This window comes from Hydra vulgaris, chromosome 03 (genome assembly GCF_038396675.1).
Source record: "Hydra vulgaris chromosome 03, alternate assembly HydraT2T_AEP".
Classification (NCBI taxonomy): Eukaryota; Metazoa; Cnidaria; class Hydrozoa; order Anthoathecata; family Hydridae; genus Hydra; species Hydra vulgaris.
The window spans coordinates 31,455,001-31,475,945 of record NC_088922.1 but is presented as its reverse complement, the minus strand read 5'-3'; the positions used below and the strand labels follow the sequence as shown (position 1 = coordinate 31,475,945).

Sequence of the window (20,945 nt, the reverse complement as noted above, 5' to 3'; positions counted from 1 at the left end):
TTCAACTTTTCCCCACCTCTAATTTTTTTTCATATTAAGACAAGTGCTGGTTAGATATGTTATTTTTTTTGTATTGGACAAATCTAAAGTCGATCAGAAGTAACATAAAAACTTATTCTTTTACTCTATTTACCCCCCTTAAAGTGATAAAGTTATCTGCTTTATGATGTTACCTCTTTTGATACCCCTTATGATACCCCTTATGATATTATCTCTTTTCAAAAAAAAAAAATTTTTTTAATTAATCTTTCATTATCCTCCTTAAAACAATCCTTATTTTTTCTTACTAATCTTAAATTGAAGTGATTTTAACTCCTTTTACACTATTATAGCAATAGTTAAAAGAAAAAAATACAATAAATGCAACAAAAATAACACAACTTCTTTTACATTACAATATTTACATTTTATCTAAGCAAAAAGTTGCAACAGCAGATTTCAATCTTTTAGCATAATCTTTATGTTCAATCCTTCGCTTGTATTGAGACCAACTTGGTTTGAAGGCACTATGAACAGCTTCTCCAGTCTGTTCAGCATATGATCCCAAAGAACAACAATTAAACTTCACAAATGTGAGAATATGACAGACAACTATATGGACTTTCCAGGTAACCTTCAGCTCTGTATTTAAATGCATCTTTGCATACTGCTGTAGGTCACAAAATGATATTTTAAACTCTTCAATAACTGAAGAAGCATTGCTGCCTAATTCGTATCCAAAGGTGCACTCTTTAACCTTTTCAAACTTTCAATGAATTATAGGCAATAAATTAGTTTGAGGTGCTAACACATCTCTCTCTAAAATATCTACTTTTTCCAGAAGTTTATTGGATTTGTTCCCATCAAAGCCTATGCCATGATAACCTCGAAGTAAGATATAATGTTCTTTAAGCCAGTTTTTAAAAAGAGGCCAATGATCTAAAAGTAGTCTACCAAGAAATGTCACAATCCCCATAAGAAAATGTGACTCTGGTGGAGGGACTGATTAATTTCAGGAAGTGATTAATTTCATCTTCAGCATTTTTGTCTAAATAAACGAGTCGAGGACTAATAACATTTTAAAAATCTTTCATCTCTAACCGCTTTGCCCCATTTTCAACAAATAAGTTGTGCCAATGATCAAAAGAACCTAACGTTTTTGGAGTACCACTTTCTAGGGAACATTCGCATTCACACACCACAAGCAGGCAAGTTTACCTGAATGAGAAGACAAACCAAAAATGCTGTTATAAGCACATTATAAGTCAAACGCAAGGTGATATGTAACATTATCCAGATTTAATCTACTCAAGATTTTCTGCAAATTTTCTATTGTCTTCACAAACATCTTCAACAATAGCAAGAATTAAACACCTTTTAACTCCACTGTCAATGTAAATCTCAGTTTTATTAGTTTTATCAAAGATATTTACAACTACTTTAAGAAATCCTTGACCTTCATCAATCGATATACGTACCATACTGGAAAGAGGATCCATTCCTCTTTCGATTAAAATACTAAAAATAAATTCAGAAGTTTCATAGATAAATACTACATATCTTGTTAATTGCATCATTCCAAATAAAGTTCTCTTGTTCTATTTTATATTTAGATTCAATTTCTTCTTGGAATGATGTCATCGTACTAATTACATTATTCTCCACAACAGTAGATGATCTTACGGAGACTTGATATTAGTTTTTTGTTTTATTTTTTGTCAATTTCAAAACAGAAGTTAATTCCATCACTGTTTGAAATGATATCTGATTAAAAAACTTTCTTGAAGATTTATTGTTTTTAGTTCCAACAGTTAAAGTTAACAGATTTCCACCTTAAAGATAAAGTATAATTAATTATATGTATCTTTAACCTACCCCTACTTTAAATTTACAATGCAAACATTTTAAAAAAGTTGTTAGCAACCTATACAACTGCTTAGTTACAAAAGCCTCATATCTACTGAGTGTTTTATATGTGCATTGAAGCAACTTGCTCACATGATTTGGGATCAAGAGTTTCTGCCAAATTAATTAAATTCAAAACGGCCTGACTAGAACAACAGTTGTTATGACATCCTGAAGAATAAAATTTACTCTTAAATTAATATACGCCTAAAGGCTTTTCATTGAAGTTTATAAATGAATATTTGATAACTTTTAATTTACTTATCAAGTAACATATTAATTTTTAACCTCTTGCAAGGAGAGTAAAGCAGCAGCTGTACGTATTTTTTTTCAGAGATTCAACATCTTTTGTATTAACATGAGATGATTGTATAATATCACTAAGCTCAGTACTACGTCTAGTTCTTGGTCTGTCAACCTAATTCAAAATAACACTTAATCAAAAATCTATATCTTTATATGTATTAATCATTTAACTTTAATAAGTTTAAAGTCATATACTTGAGAAACTTTACTTATCCAGTTTGAAAGATAAGTGTTTGATCCCTTTTCCAGCAAAAAGATGTTTCTTCTACAACTTGAACAAATTACATCCGGACAGACATTAAACTCTGCATTGTACTCAGGCCAAATAAATTCCTTGATTTTATTTGCTACAGATAATTATACTTTTACTAAAGTTTTGAATATTTACCTTTTTTTTCCAAACAGACTGCACAAACAGACTGTTTTGAATCATTTCAAAACTATTAAAGAAAAAGAAGCCGAGAATGGGGGATTGCATTACTTTTAAGGCTAAATTTTTAGATTTTTCTAATTTTTAATACTTAAAATACTAACTCTTCTGATCGACTTTAGATTTGTTCTGCATTTGAAAAAAGCTTACACAAACTGCATATACTTTAAAAAAAAAAAAAAATAGAGGTGGGGAAAAGTTGAACCTGACGGTCTTTATGGCTCACAGTGAGTATGTGTTATATTTTGTTGTTGTTAACAAAACGTATTATTTCTTAACATTAAATTTGAAAAAGAATCAGTTGCTTTTTTTAAAAAATATTTTTGTTAGTTTAATTCTATAAGACATAATAAGCATTTTGTTGGAAATTAGACATAAAAAAAAACAAAAAAAAACAAAAACTTTTCTTACAAAAACTTTGGTTTTATACTTGCACAATAGAAAAAGAGCAAAATTGTGCATTATATTTCTTTGATTTGAAAGGTTTATCAGCAACAGATATTTATACAAAAACGGTGTTAAAGGAATCTGCTCATTTATTTTCCACCCAAATGGATTTTAGAGTTAAAAAGTGATTGTACAAATATTGAACCATTCAAAAAAAAAGTGCAAATCCAAAAATAAAAACACCAGCAATAATTGAACCATTTAGTGTGCATCCAAAAATAACAACACCAGAAATAATTGAATCGTTTGGCGCACACCCCAAAAATAACAACACTAAAAAAGTTGAACCATTTAGTGCTCATCCAAAAGTAACAAAACACTTTTTCTTTTAAGAATTAAATATTTATATAGTTTCATAATTTTGCTTGCTTCTTTTATTTTCAACTTTGAGGCAATCTTGTTTCTGAATGAATTAATTGTATCTCATGGCATAGTGTTCCAATAATTTGATATTCTGTTTGTGAAGAAGTTGTGTCTGATTGTTTCATTCTTTGAGTCTTTGTTCAATATTTGTAGTTGTTACAATATGATTAATAGGGTTGTGAAAACTTATTTTATTAAATCCTTTAGATATTTAAAAATTTTAAACATTTGATCTAATCTTTTTCTTCTATTTTCTAATGTTTCAATTTTTAGATAATTGATCCTTTTTTCATAAGATAACTCTTTTTCATAAGATAAACTCTTTAAATTCTCCATTTTTGTAATTTTTTACTGTATTTTTTCGATTTTATCTATTTTATCTTTTCTAAAAGGGTTCCATATAACTGCACCACATTCAAGAGGGTGTTGTACTAATGTTTTATATAAAAGTTTGCCTGATGTTTTATTTAAATATATAAACGAGTGTTTAATCAATCCAAATTGTTTATTTGCTCTATTTGTTGCATTGTTAATGTGAGGTTTCCAGTTTAAGTCATTTGTTATGGTTATATGGAGATCAATTTCTGATTTAGTTTTTAATAGCATAAGTCATTTAGTTCATAATCATAATTTCAGTACTTTTACCAAAATGTATTATTTTGCATTTATTTTTGTTAAATTTAATTAACCATTCACCACTTAGTTCATCTATAACGTTTTAAAGATTTTTTTTGATTTTTCTTGATTCATTAATCAGCAAAGAGCTTTACAGCCTTTTTTAGATTAATGCATAAATCATTTATGAATATAATAAATAGTATTAGTAAGTCTAGTACAGATCTTTAAGGAACTCCACCTATAACATTTTTACATTCAGATACATGTTCTCCTAAAACTACTTGCTCTGTTCTATTACTGAAATCTTTGCACCAATTTAGTAGTTTCCGATTGCTTCTAATTTCATCAAAAGCTGTAGGTGTACAACTGAATCAAAAGCTTTTGCAAAATCCATAAAAATAACATCTATATATAATCTATATTATCTATATTTAACTCGTCTGCCAGTGCTTAGGTAATCAAGTCAAGCATTTCAAGTAAATTTGTTATAAAACTTTTATTGTTTACAAATTCATGTTGCTGAGAAATAATCAGATTATTTTTTATCAAATAAAGCATTATTTCGTCCTTTATTATTTTCTCCATTATTTTGCACACTATTAATGTTAAAGAAATTGGTCGATAGTTTATTGGATCAAGTTTATTTGCTTTTTTAAGCGAACTGTGCTTAAAAGCTCTATTTAAAAAAGCAAATAAACTTGATCCAATACACGATAGCTTTTAACCAAACTGTGGGAAGACATCAAATATTTTCAATAATGGTTTTGCAATCTCTACTGAACAAGGTTTTAAAATTTTTTTAAAACCTTTTTCAATAAAGTAATTTTTTTTGGATGAACCTTATCAGCACCAAATGCTTTATTGGTATTTAATTTTTTAAGGTGATTTTTGATGATATCTATGCTAAATTTGGGTTCCTTACATTTGTTGATATGTTGTACTTTAATGTTGTTTGTTTAATGTTTTACTTTGTTCTTTGATATTTTACTTTAATGTAATTCGTTGGTATGTTTAACTTTGTTTGTGGTATATTATTTTATTCTTCTTTAGTAAAACCTGAAATAAAGTACTAACTTAACTATTTGCCATTTTAATTCTATCATTAGTGATACTATTTTTATCATTGGTCTTCTTTTTTAGTTTTTATTTGTATAAAGCGCCTTTATAGAATCTTTAGTTTTAATTTTATTGATTATATACGTGTAAACTGATTTCAGTTTGTGTTTTGAGTTTGCTGTTAAATTTTTTTCATATTAACACTATATATAATTTCATTAGAAAATTAATGAAGTAAGAAAAATAATTCGAAACAACAACAAAAAAAATTCTAGGCTCTACCGGTATTTATTCATTAAAAACTATGTATTTTATTGTATGCATTTTTTTTGTCTTTTGCATCATAACAGTTATTAAAAACATTATAAAATGGAATTATTTGTTAAAATCTAACACAATATATAAAAGCGGAAAAAGCTCTTCTTTAGAAAGTTTTAGTTAAACTTGGTTTACTTGCTTATTCATATGAAGTTTTACCTTTTTTATAAACAGGCTGTCTTTAAGTTTTATATCAAACATATTGGAAGTTGAATTGAGGAACAATTGTTCTAAAATTTGAGAAAACAGTTTTCATTAGAAGGAAAATGTTTATATGTATTATTTGTATATTATTTTTATAGTCTGTATACCATTTTGTAATTTTCATCTTGAGATAGTGAATAGTTTTAAAACATTTTTCACATGTAAATTTTATTTAGGGTCAGAAAAATGTTGTCTTTCCAGTGCAATCCTGATTTCTTCAGATTTTTTACTCTTTTTGGTGTTGTTTTCTGGTAGCGTCTTTTTTTTTTCCCCCAACATCTTAGCTTCCAACAAGGCAAGCAACCACTATTAGAGTTAGAAGTTACTGGAAGAGAAAAGATGAAGTCTATAAAGCAAGATAACGATTGACAGACGACTTAAAAGATTGCAAATTATATGAATCAGGAAAAGCAAGATGAAGGAAGCGAGTTGCAAAAAAATAGACGATTAAAAGTTTTTAGAGCACTTAAGAACAGTCACAGAAAAAAGATGAGACTTAATTAAATGCCGAGTAACATATGAATGAATTTTAGTAGATGGCGCTAGCTAGAAAAGCTAGAAAGCTTTTCTAGCTAGTGCCAACTACTAATTACGAAAAAGAAATTACGAAAAGTTATGAAAAAGAGATGCTAGCTATTTTTTTCTAGCATTTTTATCCACTGTGTTGAAATACACATCCACTCTACTACTTATTTTGATTTTTGTAATGGAAAATATCTCTATCTTGGGTTCATTATCAATAATCGCATTTAGTGTTCTATAAAATTGTTTACGTAATACATCTTTCTTATATTTAATGATAAATTAAATACTTAATTTACGCATGATTACTTTTTATTTGAATTTAAAATAAAATAATATAAAATTTAAAAAAAGTTAAAAATCAAAATCTTTTAAATCAAAATCAATGTGGAATTAAGATTTTTTATAGAAGTTCATATTGTCCCAGTCTGACATTTATTTCAAACCATTACTTTTGAGCCCTGAAAAATTAGACAATGTTTATCCACATTTACCATTTTATTTTTATCATTATTGATAGCAAAACTATTTCCTAATTGACAAATTCTGCACAAAAAATTTGCACATGAATTGAATAAAAGGTTGTAGCACCAAGCTTATGATAGTTAAATTATTGTTGCTTTATTGTTTTACTATTATTATTTACTTCATATTCATATTCTATGCTACACTGGAAAGTAGTTTATATTGAATTGTACTATGGATACCACATATGGTTATCATGTCTAAAGATAGTACACCAGGCACATACATACACACAAAGGTTTTTAATATCAAAAGCATTTGGTCAAGGATGTGCTAAACCATGGTAATTACCCTATCACATAAATTACTGACTTCTAAAAGAATTTGCAGGAAACTTGGTTTATCATGCAAGTTGTGCTAATGCACAATTTGCATGATAAACCAAGTTTCTTGCAAATTCTTAAGTTAGTTAAACCAAGTTTCCTGCAATATTAGTTAAGTCTTTGCCTAAACTTCCTTGATTTTGTTTTAAAAATATATAAATATAAAGTTAACAATAAATGCTGATGTTTTTTTTGCATCTATTTTTAATTGTTACATTATGCATTATTCATTGTAATCTGGGTGTTGAACTCATATTCAGACCTCATACTTGGTAATAGTAAGATCTCATACCAATTGTAAGATTTATGTGGATGTGTGTGTTGTAAATGTATATATGCACATTAAAGTGCGTCATTTTTCAACAATTTTTTCAAATTAAATCCCAACCACCTAAGTTAGTTGACTGGTTAGATAAAAATGATTTTATGCTGCTAAACAAATTTTTGAAATTTTTAAGATCCCTGCTTTTACAATTTGTACCCCGAAACCCCCACTTTTTAACCCAAAAAGTGGGGACCTTAATCCTTAAACAGTTTTACTAACTTTTTCCCAATAATGTTTACAGTGAAGCTCATAAACATATTACAGCTGGCATGTTGAAGACATGCAAGCTGTAATATAATATATATATAATAAAACACTACCTAAATTACCTGTATTTGTGCTGGAAGTACCTATGTGGTTTAAATGGTCTTAGGGGAAAATTTATTAGTATTTTCTATTTGCACGCTTTAGTTGTTTTAGTTTTGTTTCTGGCGTTTTTATTTGAATTTTAATTTATTGTGCTTAGATTTTTCTACTGGTAGTATGGTAAGTGTTTTATTTAATTATTTTTATTTATATTGTGCAGTAGATCAACACTTTTTATATCATATCATCAAAAAAAATAATTAGTGTTTTACAAATTTGGGTGTGGTTGGGTTTTGGTTATTTGTAGTGAATCTTTTTTTACTGCAGTATGGAATAGGCGTAAGTCACAGGGTAAAGCATAAGTGGTGATGACATTTGTCTGACGGGATAAACTAGTTATATAATATATAAGTGCTGATCCTCATCGAAACATCATTAATAATAGACGCGACTCTGAGGAGATGTTTATTACTTAATCACTACACAAATTATGTTTACACATTAGCATTAATGTTTTTTTTTCCATTCTAAGGCCTTTCATTGTTGCATACGTACTTTTTATTTTTGTTATCAATTCTTTGTTTTATTTATTTTTTTTATTTTATTTGTTTGATGACATTTTTTTTGTATATTTCCATTCATATTAGTGTTTATAAAACAATTTATTGTTTATTGTTATTGTTAGTACTGTTTAGGTGCATTGTCTGTCTTATTCATTTTTAAACATTCCTCTATTAATCTTTAGTTTTGTCTTGACAACTGTCAAAATATGCTTTGTTCGAAAAATAATTCTCCTTTATTCTGATGTACTTTATTTCTTCCCTCAGGCGTTCACTGCTCGTGTGTGACCATTTGGCGAATTTTATATATGCCAGAATTATATATATGCCTAAGTTTTTAAATAATAATGTTTACAGTGAAGCTCATAAACATATTACAGCTGGCATGTTGAAGACAGGCAAGCTAATTGAACCTTGTGTTTGACAGAACCAAATGTTTGTCCTGGAATATTTTCTAGTATTTGTTGCAGTTGTGTGCACAGACCCTTTATACAGGTTCTTATTTATATTCATCCAAAATGTTTACTAGAGTATCATGATGAGATTTTCCAGTACCGTATTCCATTGGCAGAATGCCCAGAAGCTTTAAATTACCATTGATATTTACAAGAGCAGCAGAATGATCTCTTTTTTGTTATGTTCTGTTAGTAGTATCCTGCCCAATTTTTCCACTAAAGATAAAATATTTTTAGAAACACCTGTTTTGCAACTTTTGCAAACTTTTTAGTTGATTTAATACTGTTGAAGCACTAGTACTTGATTTCGTCTGAATAGTCGGAATCCTGACAGAAAAAGACCTCACTTTATTCTGATGATAAAAGCCCAGTTTTCTCAGCTTGATCCTTTTGTCGCTCAATAAATATTGCAATCCGCATCTTCCTTTCTTCTTTCTTTCTTGCAATCTTTTTCATCTTTCTGCAATTTCTCAATCCTTTGAACCAAGTGTTGTTTTACCATTCGTCATTTGATCTTTTAAAAATTGCTTATCTGAATTGTATGATCTAGGTTGTTTCCGTGTTTCTTTTTTAAAATAGAGCAAATATCAGGTTTTCCAATCCCAAAAATTTGGCATTTTTTTAAAAGATGTTTCTAGCTAATCCTGCTGCGTTGCCTTATCTATTTTTATTGCTTTAAGCGTTGCCCTTTTTCAACTAGATCATTAAATAGTTCCCTAGAACACATAATATTTATTGCCATTTTTCCAAATTGCTTTAAACCTTTTTAATGTAGCCTCATATAAGAGGCAGAGTGAAAAGAGTCAAGTTAACAAATTAATATAAACAAAATTGAAATTCAGTAAAAATAAAAAATTATGCCGCCTTCATATCAAAAAGGATGCAGTTCTGAGAACATATTGCTTGTTCAGAACATGCTGACATCATTTCATCTTGGGAAGCACAACCAGTCAAAGTTTTGGTGGAGGTATTTTTATCCAACAAACAGCTGAGTTATTAAGATTTTATAGTTTCTGTTTTTCAAAATGAAATTTAATTACTTGGTTAATATATTGAATGATAATTTTTGATCAACTTAATGTTTTAATCATAGCTGTAATGAAAATTAAGAATAATTTTCTCATTTGTGGCAAACTGTGTTTCAAAAAGTTTTTTTCACATCTTAAAATAAAAGTGTTTTCGGAAATGATCTTGTGATTTTTCGTAGCATCTTTACTTTTTTTTAAATCTTCTTTTTAATTTTGATTTTAAAGTAAAAGTTATAAATGGCAGTTTATAATAAAAAAATATTCTTAGCTTAAGTGAAAGAAAGAATTTGTTTTAAATATTTTCTTAATTTTTTTAGAATAAATAGTTTGAAAATTGGAGATTGTTTTTGTTTATTACCAATGTGAGTTATATTCGGTCACAAGTGTCATTCTATTTAAATATACTTAAAAGTTATATTGTTTATATTTTATTAAAAATTATATTAAAAAAGAAATGGTGTTTTTTTCATTCAATGTTTAAAATTCCTGCTTTTTTGGTTTAAAAAGTGGGGGTTTCGGGACACAAATTGTAGTACCCCAACATTTCGGGGCACAAACTGTAGTTTAAAAATCTTTTTTGCAGCGTAAAATAATTTTTATCTAACTAGTCAACTAACCTAGGTGGTTGAGATTTAGTTTTAAAAAATTGTTGATAATGACTCACCCTTATGCACATATTATCAATTTAGCAGATTTAGGCACATGTTACTTTTTTATAAAGTTAATTTATTTTACCTTTACTAAAACTTCAAGCTATAGTAGTGTAAGGAAGTTGGTAAAATTAGATGCAATTCAATTTGTATTAAATAATCATACTGTAAGTTTTTTTTTGTAATTTTTATAAAAAGTACTGTTTGCATTTATAAAGCATTAAAAGTCTTAAAAACTTAAACATTTTCTCTTGATGGTCATTTTATAGTCCGAACACTTTCCTTTCTTGGGTATTCAATCAAATGCTGTGACAAAGTGCCGTTCATTATTTTATACTGCGCTTGGGCGCTTTCTTCTTGCTGACATTGGAGATGAAGAAGAAAGATTCAAAATATTTACTTTACCATTGTCATGTAAGGTTTATAAAAATTTTCTCTTTTAAAATAAAAATAGAATGCGAAAAGTTTTTTAAAAGTTATTATATTTTTATTTATGAATTATTGTAATTATCAAAAAATTAATATGATAAAAATATTATCAAAAATAATGTATATATATGTGTGTGTGTATATATATATATATATATATATATATGTATATATATATATATATATATATATATATGTATATATATATATATATATATATATATATATATATATATATGTATATAAATATATATATATAATATATATATATATTTTATATATATGTTATATATATATATTTTATATATATGTTATATATATATCTATATATACACATAAATAATTTATGTATATATATATATATATATATTTATATATATATATATATATATATAAATATAAAAATTAACTATCTATTTATCTATATATATATATATATATATATATATATATATATATATATATATAGATAAATAGATAGATAGATAGATAGATAGATATACAGATATATATATTATATATATATATATATATATATTATATATATATATTTTATATATGTTATATATATATACATATATATACACATAAATAATTTATGTATATATATATATATATATATATATATATATATATATATATATATATATATATATAATATTATTATATATATACAGATATATTATATATATATATATTATATATATATATATATTATATATATGTTATATATATACATATATATACACATAAATAATTTATGTATATATATATATATATATATATATATGTATATATATATATATATATATATATATATATATATATATATATAGATATATATATATATATATATAGATAGATATATATAGATATATATATATTTATACTCATTCATTTAAGTCATTTTTATGCTTCCGAAAGTTACGGTTTTACTCATTGTTGCATCATAAAAGAAGTAATAAAATCATTGTAAAAGGTTATTTTAACCATAAATTTATTTGCATAACCCAAATTAATTTAGTTTGAAAATAGAACTGACATATTCAATTTGTTGTTGGTCAGATTTTAAACTCTAGAAATAATATATATTTCAAGAAAATAACAAAAGAACTTTTTCTATTTTATGTAACTTAAGTTAACAAAGTTAAAGTTTTGATTTGTCTAAAATTTAATTAAAAAATAAACTTTTAATAATATATGCAAAAGAATATTAAATGTTACATTACGTTTTTTACATTTTAAGTTTTGAATAACGATGCTTAGTTAAAGCACATTTTAATTTCAAATTTGCATAATTTAAGTTAAAACTACATCCGTTTACTGGTTATATCCATTTACTGGTTAATTTTTTGTTAAGTTTTTTTTGCATACAAAATGAACAATTACGTAATTCGTTGTAATTTTATGTAATTCGTTTTTGATTAGCATTTTTTTAAAGTAAACAAATCGTTTGCAATTAAGCAATTAAGTGGGTTGTCCATAGAGTCATCCTATATTTGTTAATTTTTTACCCCTTCCCTCCTGTCACAAATGATCACATATACCCCTTTTACTAAACTGTGATAGCTGTTTTTACTTAGAAAATATTTTAAGAGATTTAAATGTAAATCTCTTACTTGTACTTGTAAATGTACTTTGCAGCATTTTAAAAATCGACCTAATCAAAATAAGGCAATACACATAAACATAAGTGTATTAAAATTTTTAGCTAACTAAAAGATTTTTTTATAAAACTGTTTTAGATTTGATAACTTAAATAAATTTAATGAAAAATCACTCAGTAAGAGTGTAACAATTTTTTTTAAATTGTCTTACTTTTGATGAATGAGTAAGAGTTCATTTGATTTTGTTAATTACTAATGATGAGTTCAATTTTCTTTTGTTTTGTAAGTATAAAAAATCTAACTCTTAATAGTATATATAAAAATCCGTGATAATAATTGTTAGGTAACGTAAGTGTTGTAACGCAAGTTAAATATATAGTGTCAGAATATTAAGTTTATTTTCCTTAGCTGGTATCTCTGATGAATTTTTGAATATTTTTTAATTGGTGTAGAATTCTCAACAACTTGTGAAAATAGCCAATACAATCTGCTTAACTGATTTGCAGAAATCTGACCTAAAAGTTGAAACAATATTTTATCTTGTTTTCTGCATAATGTAAGTTAAGTGGCATTTTTAGTAATAAGTATGCCCCTTTTTTGGCCAGACTTCAAAACTTTTTAGCTTATTTTATTCTTTAGACTAACAGCTTTCATACAAAATAGCTAAAAGTTAATTTACAATTTAATTAGGCAAATATTTGATAAAGTTATTGCGCATGTAGTGTAAGTTACATATTGTTGCCCATATATATATATATATATATATATATATATATATATATATATATATATATATATATATATATATATATATATATATATATATATATATATATATATATATACATATATATATATATATATATATATATATATATATATATATATATATATATATATATATATATATATATATATATATATACATATATACATATATATAATAACATCAGTATGTGCTAAATACACACACCAAATGATTTTTTTTTAACATGCCGTTTGCTGCATTAAGTCTGACAAAGTTGTTTTGTTCAGAAATGGTAAAAACTAAGCGTTACGACTGTCACGCTACCTAGAGTTATTATTTGAAAAAAGTTGAAGACTTAAATGCTGTAACATTTACATACTAAATTATTATAGTATTTCACATTTCTGGTAAGTTTCAAGTCATTTCCATTTTCAGTTCATTTTTAATAACTTAAAGAGTATAAAATGTTACGACTGCCGCTCTTGCATAATTGGCCATATATATTTATCTATATATATAAATATATATATATAAATATATATATATATATAAATATATATATATATATATAGATATATATATATATATAAATATTTATATATATATATATAAGGGATATGACTTTTTTGCAACCTACTAGGCCTGTATCGTAATTCAATGAACTTTTATGTAAAAAGAACGAATAGATGTTTCATTTTGACATATTTTGAAAAAAGGTCACCCCAAAACCAAAAAATCAAATTTTCAATAGGTACACTTTTGTACAGTAAATGAATATTAAAGGCTGAAGATGTTGTAAGAGTCATACTCCTGTTGTTATTTTATTTATTTATGCAACATGTACTGTGATATAACAAAAAACATTATGTGATATATAATTATACAAGTATTACAAAATTAACAGTATCAAAGCGTCTAGTACAACAATATACATAACTGTCTGTGTCTATAGGCCTACTGTGTTTAGTACATGGGTCACATGATGCTCACGTCTCATAAAGAGTCTAGCGCTTATTACTTAGAATGAATCGAAGTTGCAGTTTGTCTTTCTTTCTGCAGGAAGCATACAGGTCTTGCATCACCTTGATTGCACGTTCAGCTATCTGATTACTTCGTGGTATGTCGATGACGGATGGCTCTTTCTTCCAGTGATTTTTGAATGACTGCAATGCCTTTTTGTAAGGCTTCAATACATCAGATAAATTCTTGAAGTCATTGTCATTGTACTTTTGACTATTAAACCAATGTTCTGCCCACTCATATGAAATGAACCTGCAAACCTTCTCCAAATTCTTTCTCGCTTCAGGCATAAGAATGAACGCCAGAATGGCGAGAATGGCTCTTGAGTTCCATCTGGCATTGCTATTATTAGGAATGTTCTGAAAGTGAATCAGAGGGAAGTTTCTTTGTTCTTCATAGAACCTAAACACTCTTGTTAAATGGTACAAAAACTTCATATCGTCTCTCCACCCTGATTTATCAAGAATTTCTACAGTTCCATTCACAAACTTATCCTTCAGTTCATCATACTTATTCAACAGTTCAGACACAAATGGGTATTCAATGTTTGGAGATTTGGTATCACCCCCAAGTTCTTCGTCCATCACCAGACGGAGAATCCTGTCTAGTACGTGATGCTGACAACCGATAAATTGTGGTATTGTGACACCCTTTAATTTAAACATACGTTGCAACTTCACAACAACTCCATTTCTCTTCCCAGTATTGACGTTTGTTGTATCAGTAATGATCATCTTAATTGAATTCCACAAATTGTATTCATCAATAAGTTTGGCAATTTTTTCAGCAACAGTTTCAGCTTTGCCATCTTTTAAACGCAGTGCATCAAGTTTCACGTCAGTTCTTTCATTCTGAAGTACAACTACCTGATATTCCTTATCATCTATTTGTTTGCCGTCAAAGTGTAAGGACCACTGTTCCATTTTAAGTTGTTGTATCATTTCTTTTTTTAATTTACCTGCCTCTTTGAATATGGACTTGTAAATTGCTGATTGACTTGGAGTTGGAATATCAATACCTTGTTGTGATAATACATTGCATATTTTAGCAGCTTTCTTTGTGGAAACTCCACTTGATGTAACCATACTTACAGCAAATTTACTTTTGTAGTGCTTTCTAGTTTTTTTCTGAGTGTCCTCATCATCGTCTTTATCACCGTCGTCGTCTTCATCATCTTCACTCTTACTTTTGCAGTTTTCAGATTCAGTACCACTGTCTGTGGTAGACAGGACTTGTGATGTGGAAGGTATTGCTGTTCCAGACTGGACTTTCCTTCTCTTGGAAGGGTGAATGGTTTCTTTACTTGCCACTTGTCCTGTTGAGTACCCCACCTGTCCTTTACTTTCTTTTTGTAGGTGGTATAGACGTTTATCTTCCGAGGATAACCACTGGCCATTCACTTTCGTGATGTCAAATAATGCATTGAGAACATCATATTTTCCACGCTTGACACATTCATCATAGACCTTCAGCACCTTCATAAGCTTTGCTCTTATCACTTGATCAGACACACGTGGAAAATTCAGTTTATTGTCCCACAATTTTGTAATTTCTTTAGAAATTTGGTCTATTCGTTCTTTTCTTCCTTTAACATATGCTCCGAGAAACTGGTATCTTCCTACGATCTGCAATTGAAGTGGTATTCTGGATATTTTATCGAGTGAATGTTCTTCTACAGCCACGCTTCCTCTTCTTCTGTGTGACTCTTGAAATCTCACCAAATTTTTAGTCCAAGTCTTCTTGTTCTTTGTTACTGTGGTATGACTTTTCTTGTGAGACATCATATAATATTGTTACGACTTTATGGATAGCTGAGCGTAAATATCCGTTTAATAAAGTCGTTTAATTAATAAAATACTTTAACTGTATAGTAATCCAATTATAGTTCGATAATCCAGTCAATGTTGATAACAGTTCGATAATCCAGTCCGTATCCTAACGATAATGCTACAACTACTTATACTTCGTACACTTACAGCGTCTTTAGTTCGCTACAGTAGTTCCTTATTAGCTCAGTTACACGCAGAGTACTTCATAGAACTATTCACATTATCAACACTGAGCTCTGACAGCAGCTCGCTTATATAATTATTTAGAGCTTCCAGAATGTTCTACTAAGTTCTATAATCTTCTACAGTCTGTTACAGTCGTCTATATCACCGTGGTAACACAATGACGTCATCACATAACAATTCCAAGTATTTGCCGGCACACGGCCGTTTCGTTGCCATGGTAACGTGTGGCGTTATATTTATAAATTCATAACAAAATAATGAAATAAATAGAATTAAGCTGAGAATTAAGCTTAAGATTAAAACATCGGTCAAAAATGAATGTATAAAAATGGTAAATCAAATTTTTATTTTGGGGGTGACCTTTTTTTGTTGCAGAAAGCTATTTGGGCCTTTTTTCATGATTTTAGGTAAAAGTTCATCGATTTATGATACAGGAAACATTTTATTTGAAAAAAAATTAAAAAGTCATATCCCTAATATATATATATATATATATATATATATATGTAGTATATATATAATAGTTTTACTTGTGTTATGTTATGTTATGTTAGGCATATATTTATTAAAAAATTTTATATTAATCATTTGAAGATTTGAAAATTTAGAAAATTTGTTATCAATTTCATGGGATTACATTATTTCAAAAGTATAACTAATAAATGTGTTAAATGAGGAAAATATTAGCATTAGTAACTGTTTGATATTACAAAAGCTAATGGAGTGCAGTTATTAACTAAGGGTAAAAACTAATATCTAAAAGTAGAAAGTTGAGGAAAAGTTGGTTATGCCACCTGTAAAGAAGCAGGCAAACAAACAATCATCCTTCAAAGAGAAGGAGTTACCTAAAAAACCATCCACATAGTATCATATGATTTCTCATTTAATGATAGTGATAAGGAGTCAGGTAAGTCTGAAGGAGTAGAAAGTGAATATCAAAACCACGATGATGGCATTGATGAATTTACTTGCCCACCAAAAAGGAAACATAATAAGAGTAAAGTTGTAGTGAACTTAGTGACATCAAAAACAGTATCAACTAAAAAAGCTGCCAAAATTTGCAACAAATTAGCACTTTGTTAAGGAAGCTTCTAAACTGAAGAAAGAGAGGATGATAACTTAAATACTGAACAGTGGTTTCTACATGCTTGAAAGTACTTGATGAAAAAGCTGAAACTATTACTGATGGAATTCTGCTAGTTCTTTAGGAATATTACTTAAGAAGTGCTGTGAAGATGATAGTGGCTGACACAACCTGTGTTAAATTCTTATAACTGGGCAAAGTATTGGTTTGCTGATCAATTTTACAACAAGGTAGGCTTACAGTAACTTGTCACAAGTACTGAAACTTTACAAAAAAGGGTTACAGGTATTGGAGAAAAACTTGAAACAGGGAACATCAGCACTGAAGATATTAAGAAGCAACCAGTGCATGGAACATGCAATAAAAGTAATGCTATTGTTTAATAAAGTAATTAAACAATGTAAATTGTTAAATTATAACACGCAATTTAAAGTTTAATTTTGCTGTGAGCATATATTCATCATGAGTGCTTGATGAATGATATCAGAGCAATATAATTTATTTTTTGACGAGATAAAATAAAAATAACTACATAGTTTTTACTACTAAAAGTTTCATGTGTTTAGCAATCATTAGGTAAAAAATACATTGTTTTTTTCGTTAAAAAATATACTCCTAATAAACATCGTGATGTTCAAAAACAATTATAAAACTGTTACTATTTGCAAGTGTGGTTTGGTTTTCTTTAAAAAAATTAAAAGGTTTTGGTTTTTTTAAAAAAAAACCAAACCACACTTGCAAACAGTAACAGTTTTATTATTGTTTATTTATGGTAAAATATTACATGTAAATCTGTCTACAAAATCGTTAATTTTATGTGAGTTTTTCCAACTATTGAGCATTACAGTAAACTTTCAGAGGTTTTTTAAAAGAAGCATATTTTGCATATGTTGCATAAAACATCAAGCAAATTTATACAAAAAACTTCTTGTTAAATTATTATTAAAAAAAGTTTTTTTTGTTATATTTATTCATTGTTTTTTTGTTTTTCTTGGTGGTCTTGCTTTTTCCTCCATACTTACTTTGTAGTTGTTTTAGAATAAAATCAAAAGCTGTCTCTTCTCTTGATTTCTAGAAACATCAATGTTGCCTTTGATAAGCTTAACAGTTTCACCTTGGAAAACAGTTTCATCCTGGAAAAGCCAAAAATTTGGTATTTACTACCAAAAGCCGGAGCTTTAGATATTAGATACCAAAAAATAAAATTATTATATATACTTATTAAAAAGCTAAGTATTTGTTAATGTGCAACAAAATCCTTCCTATTGTCATAAAGTTACGATTCCCTATCTTTTACCATGAAACGAGCTTGGTGGACTGTTAGGGAGTATAAAACTTGTACTTGCCCTCAAAAGGCATATAAATATAAGCTTGATGTAGTACTTCCTTGTAATCCCAGCTAAAAAATGAAAGTAAATCAGAATATCTCTATATAATATTGCTGAACCTAATCCTTTTAGTAGTAGTGTTAGTGTCCCTTCAAACGTGTTTGACATGGAACCCTTAGCAGCCACTGCAACTGAGCTAGTGATGAGAAAGCATTGCAGTACATTTTGTTGTAAGCAAATGTGAGCTAAAGTGTATGACAATATCTAACATATGTAAACTTCAAATTAAGTAATGTTAAAACATACTGAAACATGTATCAAGTTTTACAGTTTGGCTTTTATGTGAAAACTGCGTTGTGGCAACATCTGCTTAATTTTGATCTATAGCATTTATACTATTAAAAAAATTATTATATAGTTTTAAAAATTTTAGTATGACAATGTGTCAGCATGGCCGAGTGGATAGCGCGCAGAGCTTCTGAACAAAAAAGCCGTGGTTCGAGTTCTAATACTGTTGACTTTTTTTTTTTAATTTTTTTGGATTATTTTAAAATACAAAATGCTACTATACACTTTAACAAACAAAAAGATTTTTAAAAAAGCTAAAATTTCTGAAAACATAAAAACACTTGTAGAAAATATTTGTTGCTTTTGTGTGTGTCTCATGATTGAGAATAAGCTGTGGATAGTCTGAAAAAAAAATTGTCTGAAACTTAATAAAGAAAAAATTTAATAAGACAGTCCTGCTACTCCAGAAGGTGCTGCTGCGGAGGCAAAAATAAAATCCCATAGCTATATATGCTATAAATAATTGCTGCAGCCGTTTTTCAAAACGTCTTAATATGCTTATTACATATTTTGAGAAAAGCGCAATTAAAAAATTTTTTTTAGGAGAAACTCTTTGTAAAACATTTTTGAAACTAATAATCTTTATGAATTTTTTCAGAACTCTTTGAAAATATGTATTCAATGATGTTTGTAGACATCTAAAATAGCTTATATTGTAAAAAAGTCAAAATTGATTTTTTTTTACCTTAAGGCATTTTGAAAAACGGCTGCAGTATCGATAATACAACGAATATGTTGAAATGAGATAATTTGACGCAAAGTTTAAAAGCTCTTAACAAAAGCCACTAAACCAAAAAAAGTAATTGCATTTCAGTGCACTTAAAAATTTTAAGTATAGTATTTTAAGTAATTGATGTTTGCAAAGAAACATATAAATCGTTTTTTTTTAAACATTTATGTATAGGCAGGTTTGGCACTTAATATATTTGTTTATATATATATTGTTTATATAGGGATGGTTAAATGAAAAAAAATCCACTTATTTAATGTTTAATGATTGTATGTAATATAAGTAAACTTTTCTAATAATTACATTAATAATTAATTAGTCTTTTTTGCTCAAGCTGTTTTGTTTTGATTTTTTGTATGTATGTTATTATATTTTAATTTTTTGGGCTTAACTTTTAGAGTAGTGTTTAATATTATTCTTTTGTTTTTAATTATAGTCATAAGGATGAACTTTATTTTTATGTTTCAGTGGTTAAAATTAAGAACTTCCAGATTTTTTTAAAATCCATATACTGAGAAGTGTACTGCGAAATTGTCTACTTATTCAATAGGCAAGCTTTTAATTTCAAATAAATTTGGTGTTTTAAACAAAAAATAGAAAAAATTTAAAGCTTTTATCTTCTAATTATTAACATTAGTATTTCAATTTAAACAATGCTTTCAAACAACCATTAAACGATACATCCTAAGAGTATAAATAAAAAACTTAAATTTGGATTTCCTTAAAACTAGTGATTCAACTTGCAAATCAAGTACAGCCTTGATTCGAGATTTGATAAATAGATAAAATGTTTGAAAATCCTACCCCACCAGAGAAAAAAACTTTAGATTAGCAATTAAATTTTAAAAATACTTAGAGAAAACATTTGGACAAAAAATAAACCTAGTGAACAAAAGAATAACATTAAGGATGTTTAGAATTTGTGGTCTAAGATCTTCTTAGTTCCATTTGTATAGCGTTTTGTACAAACGTCTGTAAGTGTAAATGTCTTGAGCATATGTTGAGTTTGCAGGCATTATATAGAATAATCGCGTATATTATATCTATAAAATGAGAAAACTTTAAAATTTTATTTTAATTTTTAGAAATCTTTTTTGCTATATTATTATTTTTTTGCTATAAATATATAAGCAAGATTGAAAAAATTTCAAAATTTATTACACTGAGGGGAGGTCTTAAACCCCCGAAAGCAAAACTGATGGCAGTGGACTTAACCTCTGAGCTATTGATGGAATGCATTTAGCAGAAAAACAAACCTAGTTATAAGTCTCTTGTAAGCTCTACATATGTGGAAAAGGTGCACATGTTAATTTTTT

The 20,945-nt window shown here is 27.4% G+C and overlaps 1 protein-coding gene across 1 annotated transcript in view; it reads left to right on the top strand.

Annotated features, from left to right (window-relative positions):
• LOC101235657 (exportin-7) overlaps positions 1 to 20,945 on the top strand; it is a 193,281-nt gene that overhangs the window by 98,522 nt on the left and 73,814 nt on the right. Inside the window, exons 21-22 of the mRNA XM_065792921.1 lie at positions 10,424 to 10,487; positions 10,590 to 10,734. Of these exons, the coding sequence (XP_065648993.1) occupies positions 10,424 to 10,487; positions 10,590 to 10,734 (209 nt within the window). The remainder of the gene's footprint in view (positions 1 to 10,423; positions 10,488 to 10,589; positions 10,735 to 20,945) is intronic.